At 34.4% G+C, this 17,070-nt stretch overlaps 1 protein-coding gene across 1 annotated transcript in view; it reads right to left on the bottom strand.

Moving 5' to 3' along the window:
- Positions 1-14,093: 14,093 nt before the first annotated feature.
- The window catches only part of SH3BGRL (SH3 domain binding glutamate rich protein like), a 77,076-nt gene continuing 74,099 nt past the window's right edge, over positions 14,094-17,070 (bottom strand). Inside the window, exon 4 of the mRNA XM_082610609.1 lies at positions 14,094-15,398. Within this exon, the coding sequence (XP_082466735.1) occupies positions 15,366-15,398 (33 nt within the window). The 3' untranslated portion in view covers positions 14,094-15,365. The remainder of the gene's footprint in view (positions 15,399-17,070) is intronic.

Genomic DNA, 17,070 nt, shown 5'->3' with positions numbered 1-17,070 from the left:
GTAATTTGTGATGGAAGTCACAGGAAACTAATATTATGCCCCATGTGCAATTTCCCAAAATTAAGATAAAAGGGAATAAAACCATCTAGGGTCATGGGTGAAGTCAAAAGAGGAAGAGGTTTCCCCTTACACCATTAGAGGATGAATACGCGGATGCCACTAAGTTCACAATACAAATGATAAAGCTAGTGGAATAAAGCAAGAGTCACTGCGAAGTCCCAAGTAACCTTTATAAATTCTTCAATGTAGGTATTTTGAAAAGGCAAGTGGCTACACAATGAAATTAACATAGCTGTATGCCACCAGTATTTCTTAAAAATGAAATAAAACACTAGAAAATACTATAGTACATGACACATATTTTTTAAAAGTTTTTAACCCAGAACTCACTCAGGATAGAAAAGCAGTGGGTATTGCTTGAAAACATTGCAAAGTGAATTAAAAACCCATAGCCACCTGGGGCAAAAATTATAATTAAGACCTAGAATACATTGCCTAAAGCTTCAGAGGAATATCTGAGGAATGAGTTTCTTTGGGGAATTACAGCATTCAAAAGTACCCATGTATACTAGTTAATTTAGAAAGGCAAACAATGCTAAGGACAAACAGATGGAAAGTTATACTGTGTTCATGGACTGGAAGTATTAATATTGTTAATTCTCCCATACTACCCAAGGCAATCTACAGATTCAATGCAACCCCTATCAAAATAAGAAGAGCAATTTTCACAGAACTAGAACAAATAATTCTAAAATTTGTATGGAAACACAAAGACCCCAAATAGCCAAAACAATTTTGAGAAAGAAGAACAGAGCTGGAGGAATCATACTCCCTGACTTCAGACTAAAAATGCAAAGCTCCTGTAATCAAAACAGTATGGTACTGGCACAAAAATAGACACATGGATAAATGGAACATAATAGAGAGCCCAAAATAAACCCATACACTTATACTCAATTGATCAATGACAAAAGAGGCAGGTTATACAATGGAGAAAAGACAGACTCTTCAATAAGTGGTGCTGGGAAAACTGGACAGCTACATGTAAAAGAATGAGATTGGAACATTTTCTCATACCATATACAAAATTAAAGTCAAGTGGATTAAAGACATAAATGTTAGACCAGAAACCATAAAACTCCTAGAAGAAAACATATGCGGAACACACTTTGACATAAATTGTAGCAATATTTTTTGGGGTCTGTCTCCTAAAGCAAAAGAAATGAAAATAAAAATAAATAAATGGGACCTAACTAAACTTAAAATCTTTTGCATAGCTAAGGAATCCATAGACAAAATGAAAAGAAAACCTATCAAATGGAAGAAAATATTTGTTAATGATATGACCAATAATGGGTTAATATTCAAAATATAGAAACAGCTCATAAGACTCAACATCAAATAAATAAATAAACACCCAATCAAAAAATGGGCAGAAGACCTGAATAGTCCTTTTTCTAAAGAAACCATACAGATTGACAACAAACACATGAAAAGATGTTCATCATTGTGAATCATCAGGGAAATGCAAATTAAAACCACAGTGAGATATCACCTCACACCTGTCAAAATGGCTGTCACCAAAAAGACCACAAATAACAAATGTTGGTGAGGATGTGGAAAAGGGAACTCTCATACACTGTTAATTGTTAATTGGTGCTACCACTATGGAAAACAGTATGGCGGTTCCTCCAAAAACTAAAAATAGAACTCAAATATGACCCAGCAATTCCACTTCTGGGTATACATCTGAAAAAAATAATAATTCTAAAAGATACATGCACCCCAATGTTCATAGCAGAATTATTTATGATTGCTAAGATATTGAAACAACCTAAGTGTTCATCAACAGAGGAACGGTTAAAGAAGATGTGGTATATATCTATATAGATAGATAGATAGATAGATAGATAGATAGATAGATAGATAGATATAGATACAATGGAATATTACTCAGCCACAAAAAAGAATGAAATTTTTCCGTTTGCAACAACATGGATGGACTTGGAGGGTATTGTGCTAAGTGAAATAAGTCAGAGAAATACAAGTACTGTATAATATCACTTATATGTGGAATATTAGAAAAGAAACAAACTAGTGAATATAACAAAACAGAAACAGACTTAGAGATAGAGAACAAATTAGTGGTTACCAGTGGGGAGGGGGAGGGGGGAGGGGAAATTTTGGAGTAGGGGATTAAGTGGTAAAACAATTATGTTGAAAATAAATACTATACAAGGATATATTGTACAGCACAGGAAATATAGCCACTATTTTATAATAGCTATAAATGGAGTATAACCTTTAAAATAGTGAATCACTATATTGTACTCCTGTAACTTACATAGTATTGTACATCAACTACATCTCAGTTTAAAAAGAAGCCAGAAAATTGTAAAAAAGAAAAACCACCTTCACCAGATAAACAAATGCTGAGGGATTTTGTTACCAGTAGACGTACCATACAAGTAATGCTAAAGGGGTTTATTCATAATAAAATGAAAGGACACTAGACAATAATTCAAAGCCATACAAAGAAGTAAAGAATCACAGTATTGGTAACTACACAGATAAATATAAAAACCAGTATTATTTTATTTTTGTTTGTAACTCCTCTGTTTATTTCCTATGTGAATTAAAAGATAATGCATAAAAATCTGTGTTATTGGTTACATAATAAAGATGCAATTTGTGATAAAAACAACATATAGGGGTGTTTGGAAAAAGCTGTATAAGAGCAAATTTTTTATATGTTATTTCAGATAAGGTGATATCAATTAGAAATATAGAAGGTCAATAAGGAAAAAGGGTACTTGAATAACAATATAACCTAAGCATATAAAGGACTCCACCCAATGGCAGCAGAGTACACCTTCTTCTCAAGAGTATATGGGCTATTCTCTAGGATAGACCAGATAGGAAGAATAGAAAGACAAGAGCGCATCAATGGAACCAAAGTTTGGTTCTTTGAAAAGATCAAAAAAAAATTATAAAACTATAGCTAGACTGACAAAGAAAAAAGAGAAAAGCCTCAAAATATTAAAATAAGGAAAGAAGATGGAGACATTACTATTAATTCTAGAGAAGTTGAAAGAATTATAAGATAATACTATTAATGATTGTAGAACAACAAATTAGATAACCTAAATGAAATGGGCAAAAATATGAGAAACATGCAAACTACCAAAACTGACTCAAGAAGGAATTGAAAATCTGGAGAGAACTATATAAAGTAAAGGGATTAAATCTGTCATCAAAATTTTACAAACAAAGAAAAGTCCTAGAACAGAAAAATTTAATGGTAATTTCTGCCAAACTTTTGAAAAAGAATTAACACCAATCTTTCTCAAACTACTCTGAAAAATAGAAAACAATGGAATGTTTTCTAACTCATTCTATGAAGCCAGCATACTCTCAAACCAAAGCCAGATAAAGACATCACAGGAAAGGACAATTACAGCCCAATATCTTTTTATGAATATAGGTGTAGATATTCACAAAATTACTTGTAAACTGATTGCAACAGCATATTAAAATGATTATACACCACAAGCGAGACTTATCCTATGAATGTGAGTGGTTCAACATAAGAAAATCAATTATTGCAATATACCACATTCAGAAGGAAATTAAAAAAACACATAATCATCTCAATTGATGCAAAAAAAAGCATTTGACAAAATCCAATACCATTTCATGATAAAAAAAAAAACTCTCAGAAAACTAGGACTAGAAGGGAAATTCTCCAACATGATAAAGGGAATTTATTAAAAACAACAACAACAACAACACATTACTAACATCATTCTAAATTGGTAGAGACTGAAACATTTCTCCCTAAGATCAGAAACAAGACAAAGATGTCTGCTTTCTCCACTGCTATTCAACAATTTACTGGAAGTTCCATCCATAAAAATTAGATAAGAAAAAGAAATAAAAGACATCAAATTTGGAAAAGATGAAGCAAAACTATTACTATTCACAGATAACATGATCTTATGTATAGAAAATCTCAAGGAATCCACAAAGAAGCAACTAGAGCTTATATTAATTCAGCAAAGTTGCAGGGTAAAAGATTAACACACAAAAAGGCACTTGTGTCTCTATACAAGAGCAATGAAAAATATGAAAAAAAATTAAGACAACAATTCCATTTACAATAGCATCCAAAAGAATAAAATAACTAAGCAGAAATGTAACCAAGGAGATGAAAGACTTATACACTGAAAACTGCCAATTACTCAGGAAGGAAATTGAAGACCTGAATAAATGGAAAGACATCCTGCATTCATGGAATGGAATACTTAATGTTAAAATGGCAGTACTGTACCCAAATCAATCTACAGATTCAATTCAATCCATACCAAAATTCCAACAGCCTTTTCTTGCAGAAATGGGTAAATTGTTCCTCAAATTCATATGGATCTGCAAGTCGTCCCAAATAGCCAAAACAATCTTGAAAAAGAAGAACAAAGTTGCAAACTCACAATTCTCAATTTCAAAACTTACTACAAAGTTACAGTAATCAAAACAGTGTGACACTGGCATAAGGTTAGACATATAGACAAATGTAATTGAATTGAGGGCCCAGAAATAAAACCTATATATCTATGATCAATTAATTTTTGATGATGGTACCATGACTATTCACTGGGGAAAGAATAGTCTTTTAAAGAAATTATGCAGGTACACCTGGCTATCTACATGGAAAATAATTAATATGGACCTCTATCTCAAACCATATACAGGTACAGAAATTAACTGAAAATGGATTAAAGACATAAATGTAAGATCAGAAACTATAAACCTCTCAGAAATAAGCATAGAGTTAAACCTTTGTGTCTTTGGATTAGGTAGTAGTTTCTTGCACCAAAACACAAGCAACCAAACATAAAAAGAGATAATTGGATATCATCAAAATTAAAAATATTTGTGCCTCAAAGAAGACTATCAAGAAAGGGAAGAAACAGCATACAGAATGGGATAGAATATTTGTAAATCATGTATCTGGTAAGAGTGGAGTATCTAGAATATATAAAGAACTCATAACTCAAAAACAAAGAGACAAACAATCCAATTAAAAAATGGGCAAGGACTTGAATAGACATGTTTCCAAAGAAAATATACAAATGGCGAACACACACGTAAAGATGTTCAACATCATTAGTCATTTGGGAAATGTAAATCAAAACCACAATAAGATACCACCCCACACCCCTTAGGATGGCTATTATCTAAACAAAAAAATCAAACAAACAGATATTAACAAGTGTTGGAGAGGATGCAGAAAAATTGGGACTCTGTGCACTGCTGGTGGAAATGCAAAATTGTGTAGCCATGTTGGAAAACAGTTGATCAGTTCCTCAAAAATAACATAGAATTATCATATGATCCCAAACATATACTCCTAGATATATATACATGTACAAACATGTTCATTGTAACCCTAATCATAATAGCCTAAGGTGAACACAGCCCAAATGTCCATTAACAGATGAGTAGTTAAATTGGTATATACAAACAATAGAATGTTATTCAGTCATAAAAGATTAAAGTACTGATACATGCTATATCATGAATAAATCTCCAAAACATTATGCTAAGTGAAAGAAGCCAGACACAAAAGGTCACATATTGTACGATTCCATTTATATGAAATGTCAAGAATAGATAAATCTATAAAAACAGAATGCAGATTGTTGGTTGCCTGGTGCTTGGGGGAGTTGGAATGGGAAGAAACTGCTTAATGAACAAGGAAGTTTAATTTCGTAAAATAAACAAATAAGCAAACAAACAAAAAGCTGCAGCATTACCTCCTGTCTGAGTTTCTAGATTGCCAATCTGCTCTACAAATTCCAGACTTTCCAGTCACCATTATCGTGTGAGTCAATTCCTTAAAATAATTCATATATATTTATAATTCAGATATAAAATAATTCCTACTTATATATAGGACATATATATATGTATATATATATATATACATACATACATATATATATATGTATATATATATATATATCTCCTAGATATGCATATATATCCTATTTGTTCTTCTGTTCTGTTCCTCTGAAGAACCCTCACTGATAGAGATTTTGGAACCTAGAGCGGTTTTATAGGAACAGAATGTTAAAGATTGAGTTTTTTTCTCTTTTGGTTCTGAGGTTTCTGCAATTGTTTCTCTAATCTTATCAGATTTAAATGCATTAATAACTCTATTTCCAATGGTAGAAAGGGAATCAATAGTCCAGGAATTATGTGTTAATAGAGAAATGCAAAATATCGCCATTGGGACTTCTAATAAAATACTTATAAAAGACAATGTTCTGGGTGACCATGTATTTGATGCCTTAGAACATTTTCATCAAACTCACAAATATAATGAGATTGGTAGACTCTTCCTAATTACATTAGAGAAAGTGGGAAAAGGAAAAAAATACTCTTTTGTAAAATTTATTTTCCAGTTATAAACATATATGGAGAAATTGATTACGTGTATGTAAATGTGTATATAGAGAAATAGGTGTAGACAGAGGTACATACACATATAGACATGTATTCATTTATTCATTATCATGATTTAGGGTGTGTGTGTCACTGGATATCATAACCAACAAAGTTGGAAAGCCATTATTGTAATGGGTTGAAACGGATGACCCAAACCTAAAATTAAGGCTTTTTTACATTATTTTTTTTAAAAATATACATTTTTCAGACTGTGTGTGTGTATGTGTGTGTGTGTGTGTGTGTGAGAGAGAGAGAGAGAGAGAGAGAGAGAGAATATGATGATAGTGCAAAGAATTACTGATATGGCTTTGAAGTACAAGGGAACTTATAGTAAGAAAGAAGACACAGCTGGCTAAAGAACATTTGGATTGTTCTGAGTCCCTTCCTTCTATGACAGGAGTGTAATAATGAGATTAGAATATATTTCAAGTTAGTTTTTAAAAAACAGAAATATTGTGTATAACATAGCATAAATAAGCAAGGTATATTTCAGTAATCTTACCTTACTTATACAGAGATAGTCTCCTATAGCATCATTGACCTGATTTAATTATCTAATATGAAGTCTGTTTCTTAAATCAAGCACATTATAAAGATGAGTCATTAATAATTTGTTGGCATAATTTGGGTAGATAATCGATACATTAGTCTATGAGCCTTTGTGTTAATAAAAGATATATGGTATCTGAGATGGGGAAATACATTGTAAAGTATGAATATATACAGTTAATAATTCCTTAGGCATAAATACTTGTTCCTCTAGTGCAAGGGCTTTCAAACTATTCTTGTTAGAGTCTTAGGAGTTCCCTAGAATTATTTGATGTTTGGCAGAGTACGGGGGAGAAAATAGAGCCAGCCTGACTCATACTCCCCCAAATACACATATACACACACACCTATTTTAATCAGAAAAACTCCACGTGCATGTCGTCCATACTGGGCACCTATTTCATATTTACCTTGAAGAAAAAGTTGTACCGATCAGGTTTAAAAAGCACTAACTGGTGATTGCTTCATAATCAGAAGTGATCAGTATTGGAAATAGAAATGCATGTTTTTGAAAAAAAAATCTTGAAGTATGCACTTTATAATGATTTTTTTGTCACTTCACCAACTTCTCTTTCAAGATGACCCTAAGAGAGGCATAGTAGAAACATCACTGGATTGAATAAGAAACCCTAGACTCTTGAATAAGTAACTTGCAAATTATTCTTATTTTGCAAGTTACCAGCTTTGTGTCCTAGCGTAAATCAATTGAGTTTTCTGGATTTCAATTTCCTTTTTTGGTAAAATGAGGTTGGTTTAGACAAGATTAAAGTAGCAAATAGGTTTTAACTCTTGTGCCAGATCTGGTGATTGTTATTGCCTTTCTAAAGTAATGTGTTTAGAAGGATTCTGAGGCACAGTAGGAAAGAGCACTATGATCCTTTAACAATATCTTCCATGGACAACGGAATGGGTAAGGAAAGCTTTTGGACAATTTATTTAACACCCCTGGGCTACATGATCTCTTAAAATCCTTTCCAATCTTAAGGAATGTAACATTTTTTTTAAAAAAAAGTAAAAAAGTACATCAAGTAAAATGTAAAGCATATGAGTAAATGACAAAATGCAATAAATTTCTGAGCAGATAGAAAATCAAATGACTTGAATGGGGCAGGCAGGGAGGGATGAATAGGTGGAAGAGAAGGGACTCTTAAGACAATGAAATTATTATGTTACTGTAATGTAATATAACATTATAATACTCTAATGGATATGACATTACACATTTGTCAAAACCCATAGAACTGTAAAACACAGAGTAAAGCCTAATGTAAGCTATGAACTTAAGTAAATAATAATTTATCAATATTGGTTCATCAATCATAACAAAATATACTCCAATGATGCAAGATGTTAATAATACTGGAAACTGGGAGATGGAGAGGAATGTATGAGAACACTCTGTGCTTTCTGCTCAATTTTTCTTTAATCCTAAAACTGCTCTAAAAAGTAATCTATTAATTAACTTTTAAACTGAAAAAAATTACATGGACCACTCATTACAAAAGCAGACTGCCAAATAATGGCAGTAGGACGTTTCAAAGAAGAATAAAAATATATTAAAGGGACTTCCTTGGTGGTCCAGTGGTAAAGAATCTGCCTTCCAATTCAGGGGACATGGGTTTGATCCCTGGTCCCAGAACTAATATCCCACATGCCGCCGCAGAGCAACTAAGCCCATGCACCACAACTACTGAGCCCACATTCCTCAACTAGAGAGCCTGTGTGCAGCAAACTACACAGCCCACGTGGTCTGGAGCCTGCACGCTGCAACGAAATATCCCACATGCTGCAACTAAGACCCACCACAGCCAAAACAAACAAACTATATATATATATATATATATATATATATATATATATATATATATATATATATATACTTGCCTACCACCCTAGCTTCTTATATTATCACAACCACCCCCACATTTGTAATATGTGTGCTGACCACGGAGAGTCTCTACCTTAGCCATGCTGAAGTACTTATAGTTTCTTTAATGCTCCATGATGTCTCTTGCATCCAAGCCGGGGAACATACTGCTGCACTCCCCTTACTCTTTTACCTGACTAACTCCTTCTTAGTCTCTATGTCTTGGATTATATATCACTTCCTATAGGAAAGTATGCCTGATTACCTCCTACATACAACACATAATGAGGTATCTCTCCTAAGTCTTCTCTTAGCACCACTTACCTTTCTGTATTAGAAATGTCTAGCAATTTGTACATCATCCCACACTACACTATTAGTTTCTTAAAAGTAGAGATAATGTATTGTTCATGGCAGTGTTCTCAGCCCTAAAAAATGTGCCTGCTATCAATATACAGTATGTGACTAAAAATATGGGTTGAATGATTAATTATAATTACCCCTCATTGTAGCACCTTAAAATTTAGACATTATGAAATGTAGAGAAAAAGAGTTTTAAAACAAAGTTCTTTGACGACCAGGAATGCATTTTTTCTTTTTATTTCCTCAGAGCATATCAAATCCATTGTAGGAAACAAAAAATGTAGAATGGAGTTGGAAAGCCTATTTGCCATCAGCTATGTAGACCGATGTACAACTTGCTGAGGTGTCAGTCACTATACCAGGTGCTTACTTTGTGGTTTTTCCCACCTCCACTTCAAGCTAGTTATTATAAATTTAATGCACAGTCTTCTCCAGTGCTTTCATTAATATTTTACTAATACTTAGACATAGATAAAACCGCACGTGATTTGCATATGTTTCCTCTATTGAGAGGAAAAGTGAAAAGAAATGGAATTATCCATAATTTATCCCAAGCTCCATCTACATGAACAAACCTGCTTGTTTTGACTGACTTAATCAATTGAAGTCAGGCCAGAAGCTGTCAATCCAATACCTCATTTGACTTTTTCCCCTGAGTGAGCTGATAAAGTCAGCATAAGAATCAAAATGCTGGGGCTTCCCTGGTGGCGCAGTGGTTGAGAGTCTGCCTGCCGATGCAGGGGACACGGGTTCGTGCCCCGATCCCGGAAGATCCCACATGCCGCGGAGCGGCTGGGCCCGCGAGCCATGGCCGCGGAGCCTGTGTGTCCGGAGCCTGTGCTCCGCAACGGGAGAGGCCACAGCAGTGAGAGGCCCGCGTACAGCAAAAAAAAAAAGAATCAAACTGCTTTGTGAGTGAAGAGACAGATTTAAATTGGACAAGAAAAATCATTGAAGTAAAATCTCTACTTCCTCTTTGTTTTTCTAAATTGCTTGCATGTATTTGCCTCAGAATTCCATTTCACAGCTCAGACTTTATGCTGTCATAACAACAGCAATATTCAGTAGGACCAGGATTTAATTTTTAAATGTAAGCAAATTTTACAAAGTATTCAAGCCCCAGAATTTGACTTTATAGTCAATTTTTCAGAAATGTATTTATTTCATATATGGGCCCTAAGAGTAGAGATGGGCAGAAAATGAAGATTCCTTTCATGATAATTTTTAGGGTGACAAAAAAACACAGATGTTAGAGTTACTAAGACTTAGGTAACTGCCATTTCCCAGCTGTGTGACCCAAGCAAGTTACAGAACTTCAGTTTTTCCATCAAAAATATGGAGATAATAATATCTACTGTATTAGTTAGGGTTCTCCAGAGAAAAAGAAATAATAGAAAAAACACATACATCCATTTAAAATAATTGGTTAATGTGATTGTAGTGGTTGGCAAGTCTGAAAGTTTGAAATTTGCAAAGCAGGACAGCAGGCTGGAAATTCCAGCAACAGTTGACATTGCAGTTTTGAGTCCAAAGGCAGTCAGGAGGCATAATTCCTTCTTCCTCAGGAGGTCTAGATCTTTTTCCCTTAAAGCCTTCAACTAATTGGAAAAGGTCTGCCCACAGTATAGAGGGTTACCTGTTTTACTCAGTCTGTTGACTTAAACGTTGACCACATCTAAAAAATACTTTCACAGCAACATCTAGACTGGTGTTTGACCAAATATCTGGGAATTTTAGCCTAGCCAAATTAACACATAAATTGAACTATTACACCTACTTCTCATGACTGTTGTGAAGATTAAGTAAAATTATGTAGGCATATGACCTAGCAGAGTGCCCAGAGTTGATACACAGCCTTCACTATGCCCAGTCACAATCTAAATAATTAGGATTCGAGTGGAGAAAAAAGTGAAGAAGGAAAAGGTGCCCTATATGCTCTGTAGCTATTTTTTCTTTACTTAAAAGAGGGAGAGTAGAAATTAAGTTGCCAAAACAAGTATCCACTACTGTCTCTCTGCCTCTTTTCCTACATTAATTCAGCAGTAATGCAAATTAATTACTCCAGTAGTAATACAAATTAATAACTCAAGGTCTTCAAGAAACTCAATGATTTGAACAATTTCTGAAATTGAGACCTTTTCTTTGTCCTTTCATTTTTAACTTTGGTCATTAGGTTAACCTTCCCACAGTATATTTTAATAAGAAACCTAGGAAGATCACCTACTTTTACGGCTGTGTCATTTTGATAAAACTTTGAGGAAACTTATTTTTCTCATAAATCCCATGGCATGATAGGTTGGAGGGACTGAAGGCATACTATATTTCCATGTACATTCCAAGCATGTTAGAGCCAAAGAAAACTAATGTTAAAATGTTTTAACTTGTGGAGGAAATGAGATATATTTTATCGTGAAAGACAATCATGCTGTGCTTTTGTAATGGTGTGGTAAAGAGTATGGCAGAAATTTCCCCTTCAAAACAGCAATTTTACTGAAGAAATTTCAAAAGTAACTGAAAGTTCTGGAAGTTGTCCTAAGGGCATATAACTATACTGGAATAAGAAATGACACCAGATGTTAACTTAATTCCACAGGAAGAAATAAAGAGACCCAAAATGATAACTAAGGTTAATATGCATATAAAACCCCTCTGTATTTATACAGCCCTCTTCCTTGGGGTAATAAAATTTATCCCTTTGCATATAAGGCCCCTCAATTGCAGGGTTTTTAGATTTTTTTTTTTTTGTCCAGAGGAATTCCCTTTATATTTCATATAGTCGTTTTAAAAAAATGAAGCAGAAAGGTTATGGAGTGTCATACAAGGGGACTGAAGAGCTCTTCTTCTAGTACAGGTGACAGAGGTGGGATGGGAGAAATGCTTAGTGGTCTGTCATCTTATGCTGAAAATGATCTTAATTTAAAATTCTGCCTAGCAGAGTAAGATGCCTGCTCCTGTTCTCCAGATACCTCTTGCATGATCACCATTAGTTTCCATAATCTGGGAGCTTGAATGAGCCATTAGGAAATGCAGGCATTTCCCACAACAGCTAGAATAGTCACATGATACAAGGAATTCCATTCAATCCTCGGGTTCCTACCTGTCAGGAGGAAGTTAGGAATTCTTCTCACTGCTTCCGAAAACCTCTTCCCTTATAGTCATTTCTGGAAAACCTTAGTAGAGCAAAAATAATTTTGCAATCCTGCTTAACTCCCTGAGATACCCCAAGAGTCATAGTAGATGGTTCTGTGTGAATATATATATATATATATATATATATATATATATATATACACACACACACACACACACACATACACATATATATACATATACATATATACACATATACATATATATATACACACACACACACACACATCTGTATCTATATTGGTTTAATTTCATACATACAAGTAGATGGTTATATATTGTTCCCTAAATACTACTACTACTACTAATGAAGCTGTTTCTAAAGCTTCTTGTTTCTTGGTTCTGGAAACCAAGAGAGCTTTAACATTGGGGAACCATGCTACTACCTTGCTTAGTGTGCTGCTTGGGAATTGGAGGGAACAGAGCAGACCAGCACACCGATGGAGGTGGAGACTTTGGGGAGTAGGTATCTCAGAAAATGAGTACACACTCCCAACCTCAGAAAGGTGAATCAAGAGCAATCTAGGAAAACAGGGGCTCAGTTGCTCATGAAATACCAGAGACCCAAACCCCACCTTTCTTCTGCTTTGCTTTCAGGCTTGTGTACTGATTTCACTGGCTTAGTTATTGCAGCTTCCTACTATCTCTTGGAGTTTAGTGTGTCTTTAGGACAGTGTGACATCTTTTAGTCCTTCTTAAAAGAGGCCTCAGGGGCTTCTCTGGTGGCACAGTGGATAAGAATCTACCTGCCAATGCAGGGGACACGGGTTCGATCCCTAGTCCGGGAAGATCCCACATGTTGCACAGCAACTAAGCCCATGCACCACAACTACTGAGCCTGCTCTCCAGAGCCCGTGAGCCACAACTACTGAAGCCCACGTACCTAGAGCCTGTGCTCTGCAACAAGAGAAGCCACTGCAATGAGAAGCCCGTGCACTGCAACAAAGAGTAGCCCCCACTCACCGCAACTAGAGAAAGCCCATGTGCAGCAACGAAGACCCAACACAGAAAAAAAATGAATAAATAAAATAAAAATTTAAAAAAGTGGGTGTGGCCTCAGCATAGCCTTGAAGGCAGCTCCCTAATATTCAGAATTTCACTTGCTTTTCTTGTATCTACAGGACATATAGTACTCAGCTGACAGAAAGAAAGATTTCAATTTGGCAAGACTCAATAAAACATTTTACTTTAAATATACATATATGCTAATTGTAAGGTATAGTCTAGTAGACATACACATCTCAAAAAGATCTTCTATTTTTAAAGAATGTCTATTTTTTTGACAGTGTTAACTTATTTGATACTAAAAGTAAAAATGCCCACATAAAATATTGCAAGTGTCATCATCTGCATTTGATAAAGCTCAGGAGAAAATATTGAAAAATGTTTTAGCATTTTCCAGAATTTATTACAAGATACCTTGTTTACTTTAGAGTTCTCCATAGCGCATTTTTGTACACAAAACAATGGAGTACTTGTTTGACTCTAGTGTGTATTGCAAAATTCAGAGTCCTAAATAGGAAATTTAGAAAGTTTATTCAAATTGTTTTCTTTCTATTATTTTCTCTTTTCTCCTTCCCCACCATCTAAAAAATATATTACCCATCTAAAATTATTATTACATTATTTAGAAACTCCACGAACACAAACACAAAAATTATGTTTCTGACAATACTGAGTTTATTTTAAAGCATTGAATCATGTTTGAATCTCAGTAAACAAAGCCATGTCTTCATTGTATGTTGATTTTGGCAAAGAGCACAGACTTGCATACATCAAATGATATGATAAAGTAAAAGGTGTTCGTTTTTAGTAATGTGAAACTAAAGTACAATAGTAATGTGGAACTAAAGTACAATATATGTGTCTTCTGGGTGATTTAGGCAATAATGTTTCTTGTCTTCTTAGAAGTTTTCAAAATTAACACTTTTTAAATTGATCCTTTTATCTGATACTTATGCTATTCACTGGAATAGAGTCATAGAAATGATTTTCCCTGCTTAGATTAATGTACTCATACAATATATGCCTAAGCTGAAACAAAAAGTTCAAATATCTGAGAGATAGTGGCATTCGTGATCACAAGTTGTTTTAAAAGGGGAAAAATGAGTTCCAACCTATTTTAAAATATTTAATTAAAAGTCTGAGTTCTTTGCAAAAGGATGCCGTTTTTAACTTATTTGCCATCCCACTTCCATAGCATACATATGCATATTTCACTGGGGCAAACAACTTAGTAGCATGATTGCATCATAGCTGTGTAGTTAAGCAAGAAATCTGTCAACTGAATACATCCTTATTTTGGTGGGAGGTCATCTGTTCTGATCACTGAAACATGCAATGAAAGGCTACATTTAGAAGTCTAGAAAACCTGTGGTTCAGTACATAGAAGTTTTAACTACAAAAGAATGTAAATGTTATAATTACCATCAGAAATTACAATGTCTGACATATCATAAACATTATCTGCAACTACTTTTTAATCACAATAATTTCACATCAAAAAAGTACATATTTTTGTTGAGTAAAATTGAGGCAATTTGGGAACAAGAGACAGATTCTTTCTTTGTCACTCATCTTTTAAAGTTACTCAATGTAGAGCTACAGATATACTTAAGTTGCAATAATAATATCAAAAAAGGGAACAGGTGTTTGCTTTTTAAAATCACTGATGTACATAAAATGCCTTAGCAGACAACAATACTATTCCATGACACCTACTTAAAATTTTAAGTTCATCTCCCATTCTCCTCATCATAATGTTCACATTTTAATTATGTATTCATTTTGATTGTTTGCATGTGAAAACAACACCTATCTATTATTTCAACATTAAGCCTATTTCTTTTGAAGCCAAGATAATTTTGTTATTTTATAAAAAGCAGTGGAGACTCCTTTGTCAGGATGCTTAAGGCAGAATGTTTAAGGTTCATGCTTGCTGCTTTGCCTGAGCTTCTGCTTCCTGAAACGAAAAACAAACAACACAGTTAAATATCACAAAGCAGGCATCCGTGTGTATTTTGGTTAGACTATATTACCTTAAATTGCTAAGAATATTCAAAATCAGAAAAACAGCCCCCAGAAAAGACTGCTTAAAAATTCTTAATAGAAAAATTAAAAAAAAATAGAAACTTCTGCCTAGAAACAGATGTCATAGAGAACTGTCTATAATTCCATAAAAGCAAGTGATTTACAATTATAGTTGACATTTTATTTAAAAGTAGCTAAGTTCTGTTTTGAATGATTTTTCACAAAAATTGAGTGTTCAAAAACATTGTCACCTACAGTTTACAGTCACGCGAGTTTTGTTTAAGGATTAAGCTAATTAGAAAATGTGTTATTTGCTAAAATATTGTTGCTTTTAAATTTCATGGCAGTAGGCTCGAAGAGGTAAGGTTGTCTTTCTATTCCTGTGGATGGTGAGTACTTCTAGCATAGGAACTCTGACCTATAGGTGTGCTCTGGCACTTAACATAGTACTCGACACAAAATACACTTCAAGGAAAATTTCTGGAAATAAGGATGGGTGGCAAGAGTGACTCTGGTGAAAAAACCTCAGACTTGAGCTGTAGAAATCATGTATGCTAGACAATGTCACTCTAAACATCTGTCACTAATTGAGTACTTGACAGTCTCAGGAGGTGTGACAGCAGCTGCATATTCCAAAATGAGCCTCTGATGCTAACCCCAGAAGAAGGGGAAAAAACAAACAAAAAAAGATGCTATATTTTTACCAAAAAAAAAAAGAAAAGAGAGAGAGAGGTAGAAATGATAGAAAGAAGGAAACCAGAGGACAGTGTAATTCATTCTTAATACATCCTTAACAAAACATATGCAATACACTACTGACTCACCTTCCAAAACTCTTAGTCAAAAACGAAAAACAAACGTCCCTAAGCTCTTTTGAAATTTCTAACATGGTGTTTGGCTATCTAAATGAATATATCTTAGACCCACATTATGTATTTTGTTTCATTTTATAGAACAAGCTTCCAACAACTTCCTCACACAACACAATGAATTTTATACTAAAACCCCTCAATTGGGCTTCCCTGGTGGCACAGTGGTTAAGAATCCGCCTACTACTGCAGGGGATATGGGTCCGAGTCCTGGTCCAGGAAGATCCCACATGCCGTGGAGCAACTAAGCCCGTGCGCAACAACTACTGAGCCTGCGCTCTGGAGCCCGCAAGCCACAACTACTGAGCCCGCGTGCCACAACTACTGAAGTCCACACTCCTAGAGCCCATGCTCTGCAGAGAAGCCACAACAGTGAGAAGTCTGTGCACCAAAATGAAGACCCAATGAGGCAAAAAATAAATTAATAAATTAATATAAAAAAATAAAAATACATAAAACCCCTCAATGGCATACTACATATAGGTGGGGAAGCAGTGGTATAAAAATGTGAATACATGCTAATGTGAAGTTCTTCTTCTTATGAGCACGTAATGACTCTGAGTAACTAGTATTTTGGAGACAGCCTAGTTCCCTAAAGTCACACTTATCAATCTTTGTTGTAATTTGTCATAAATTCCTTAGCTCTCACTTATCCTTTTTAATGGAAGAAATTACTAGCACAAAAATCCAAAACAAAAGGCAATTCAAACTTCTTTGTAATTTGTCTTTAAGAAT

The sequence above is a fragment of the Mesoplodon mirus genome, assembly GCF_964341445.2.
Source record: "Mesoplodon mirus genome assembly, chromosome: X".
Lineage (NCBI taxonomy): Eukaryota > Metazoa > Chordata > Mammalia > Artiodactyla > Ziphiidae > Mesoplodon > Mesoplodon mirus.
This window is presented reverse-complemented; position numbering and strand designations above follow the sequence as displayed.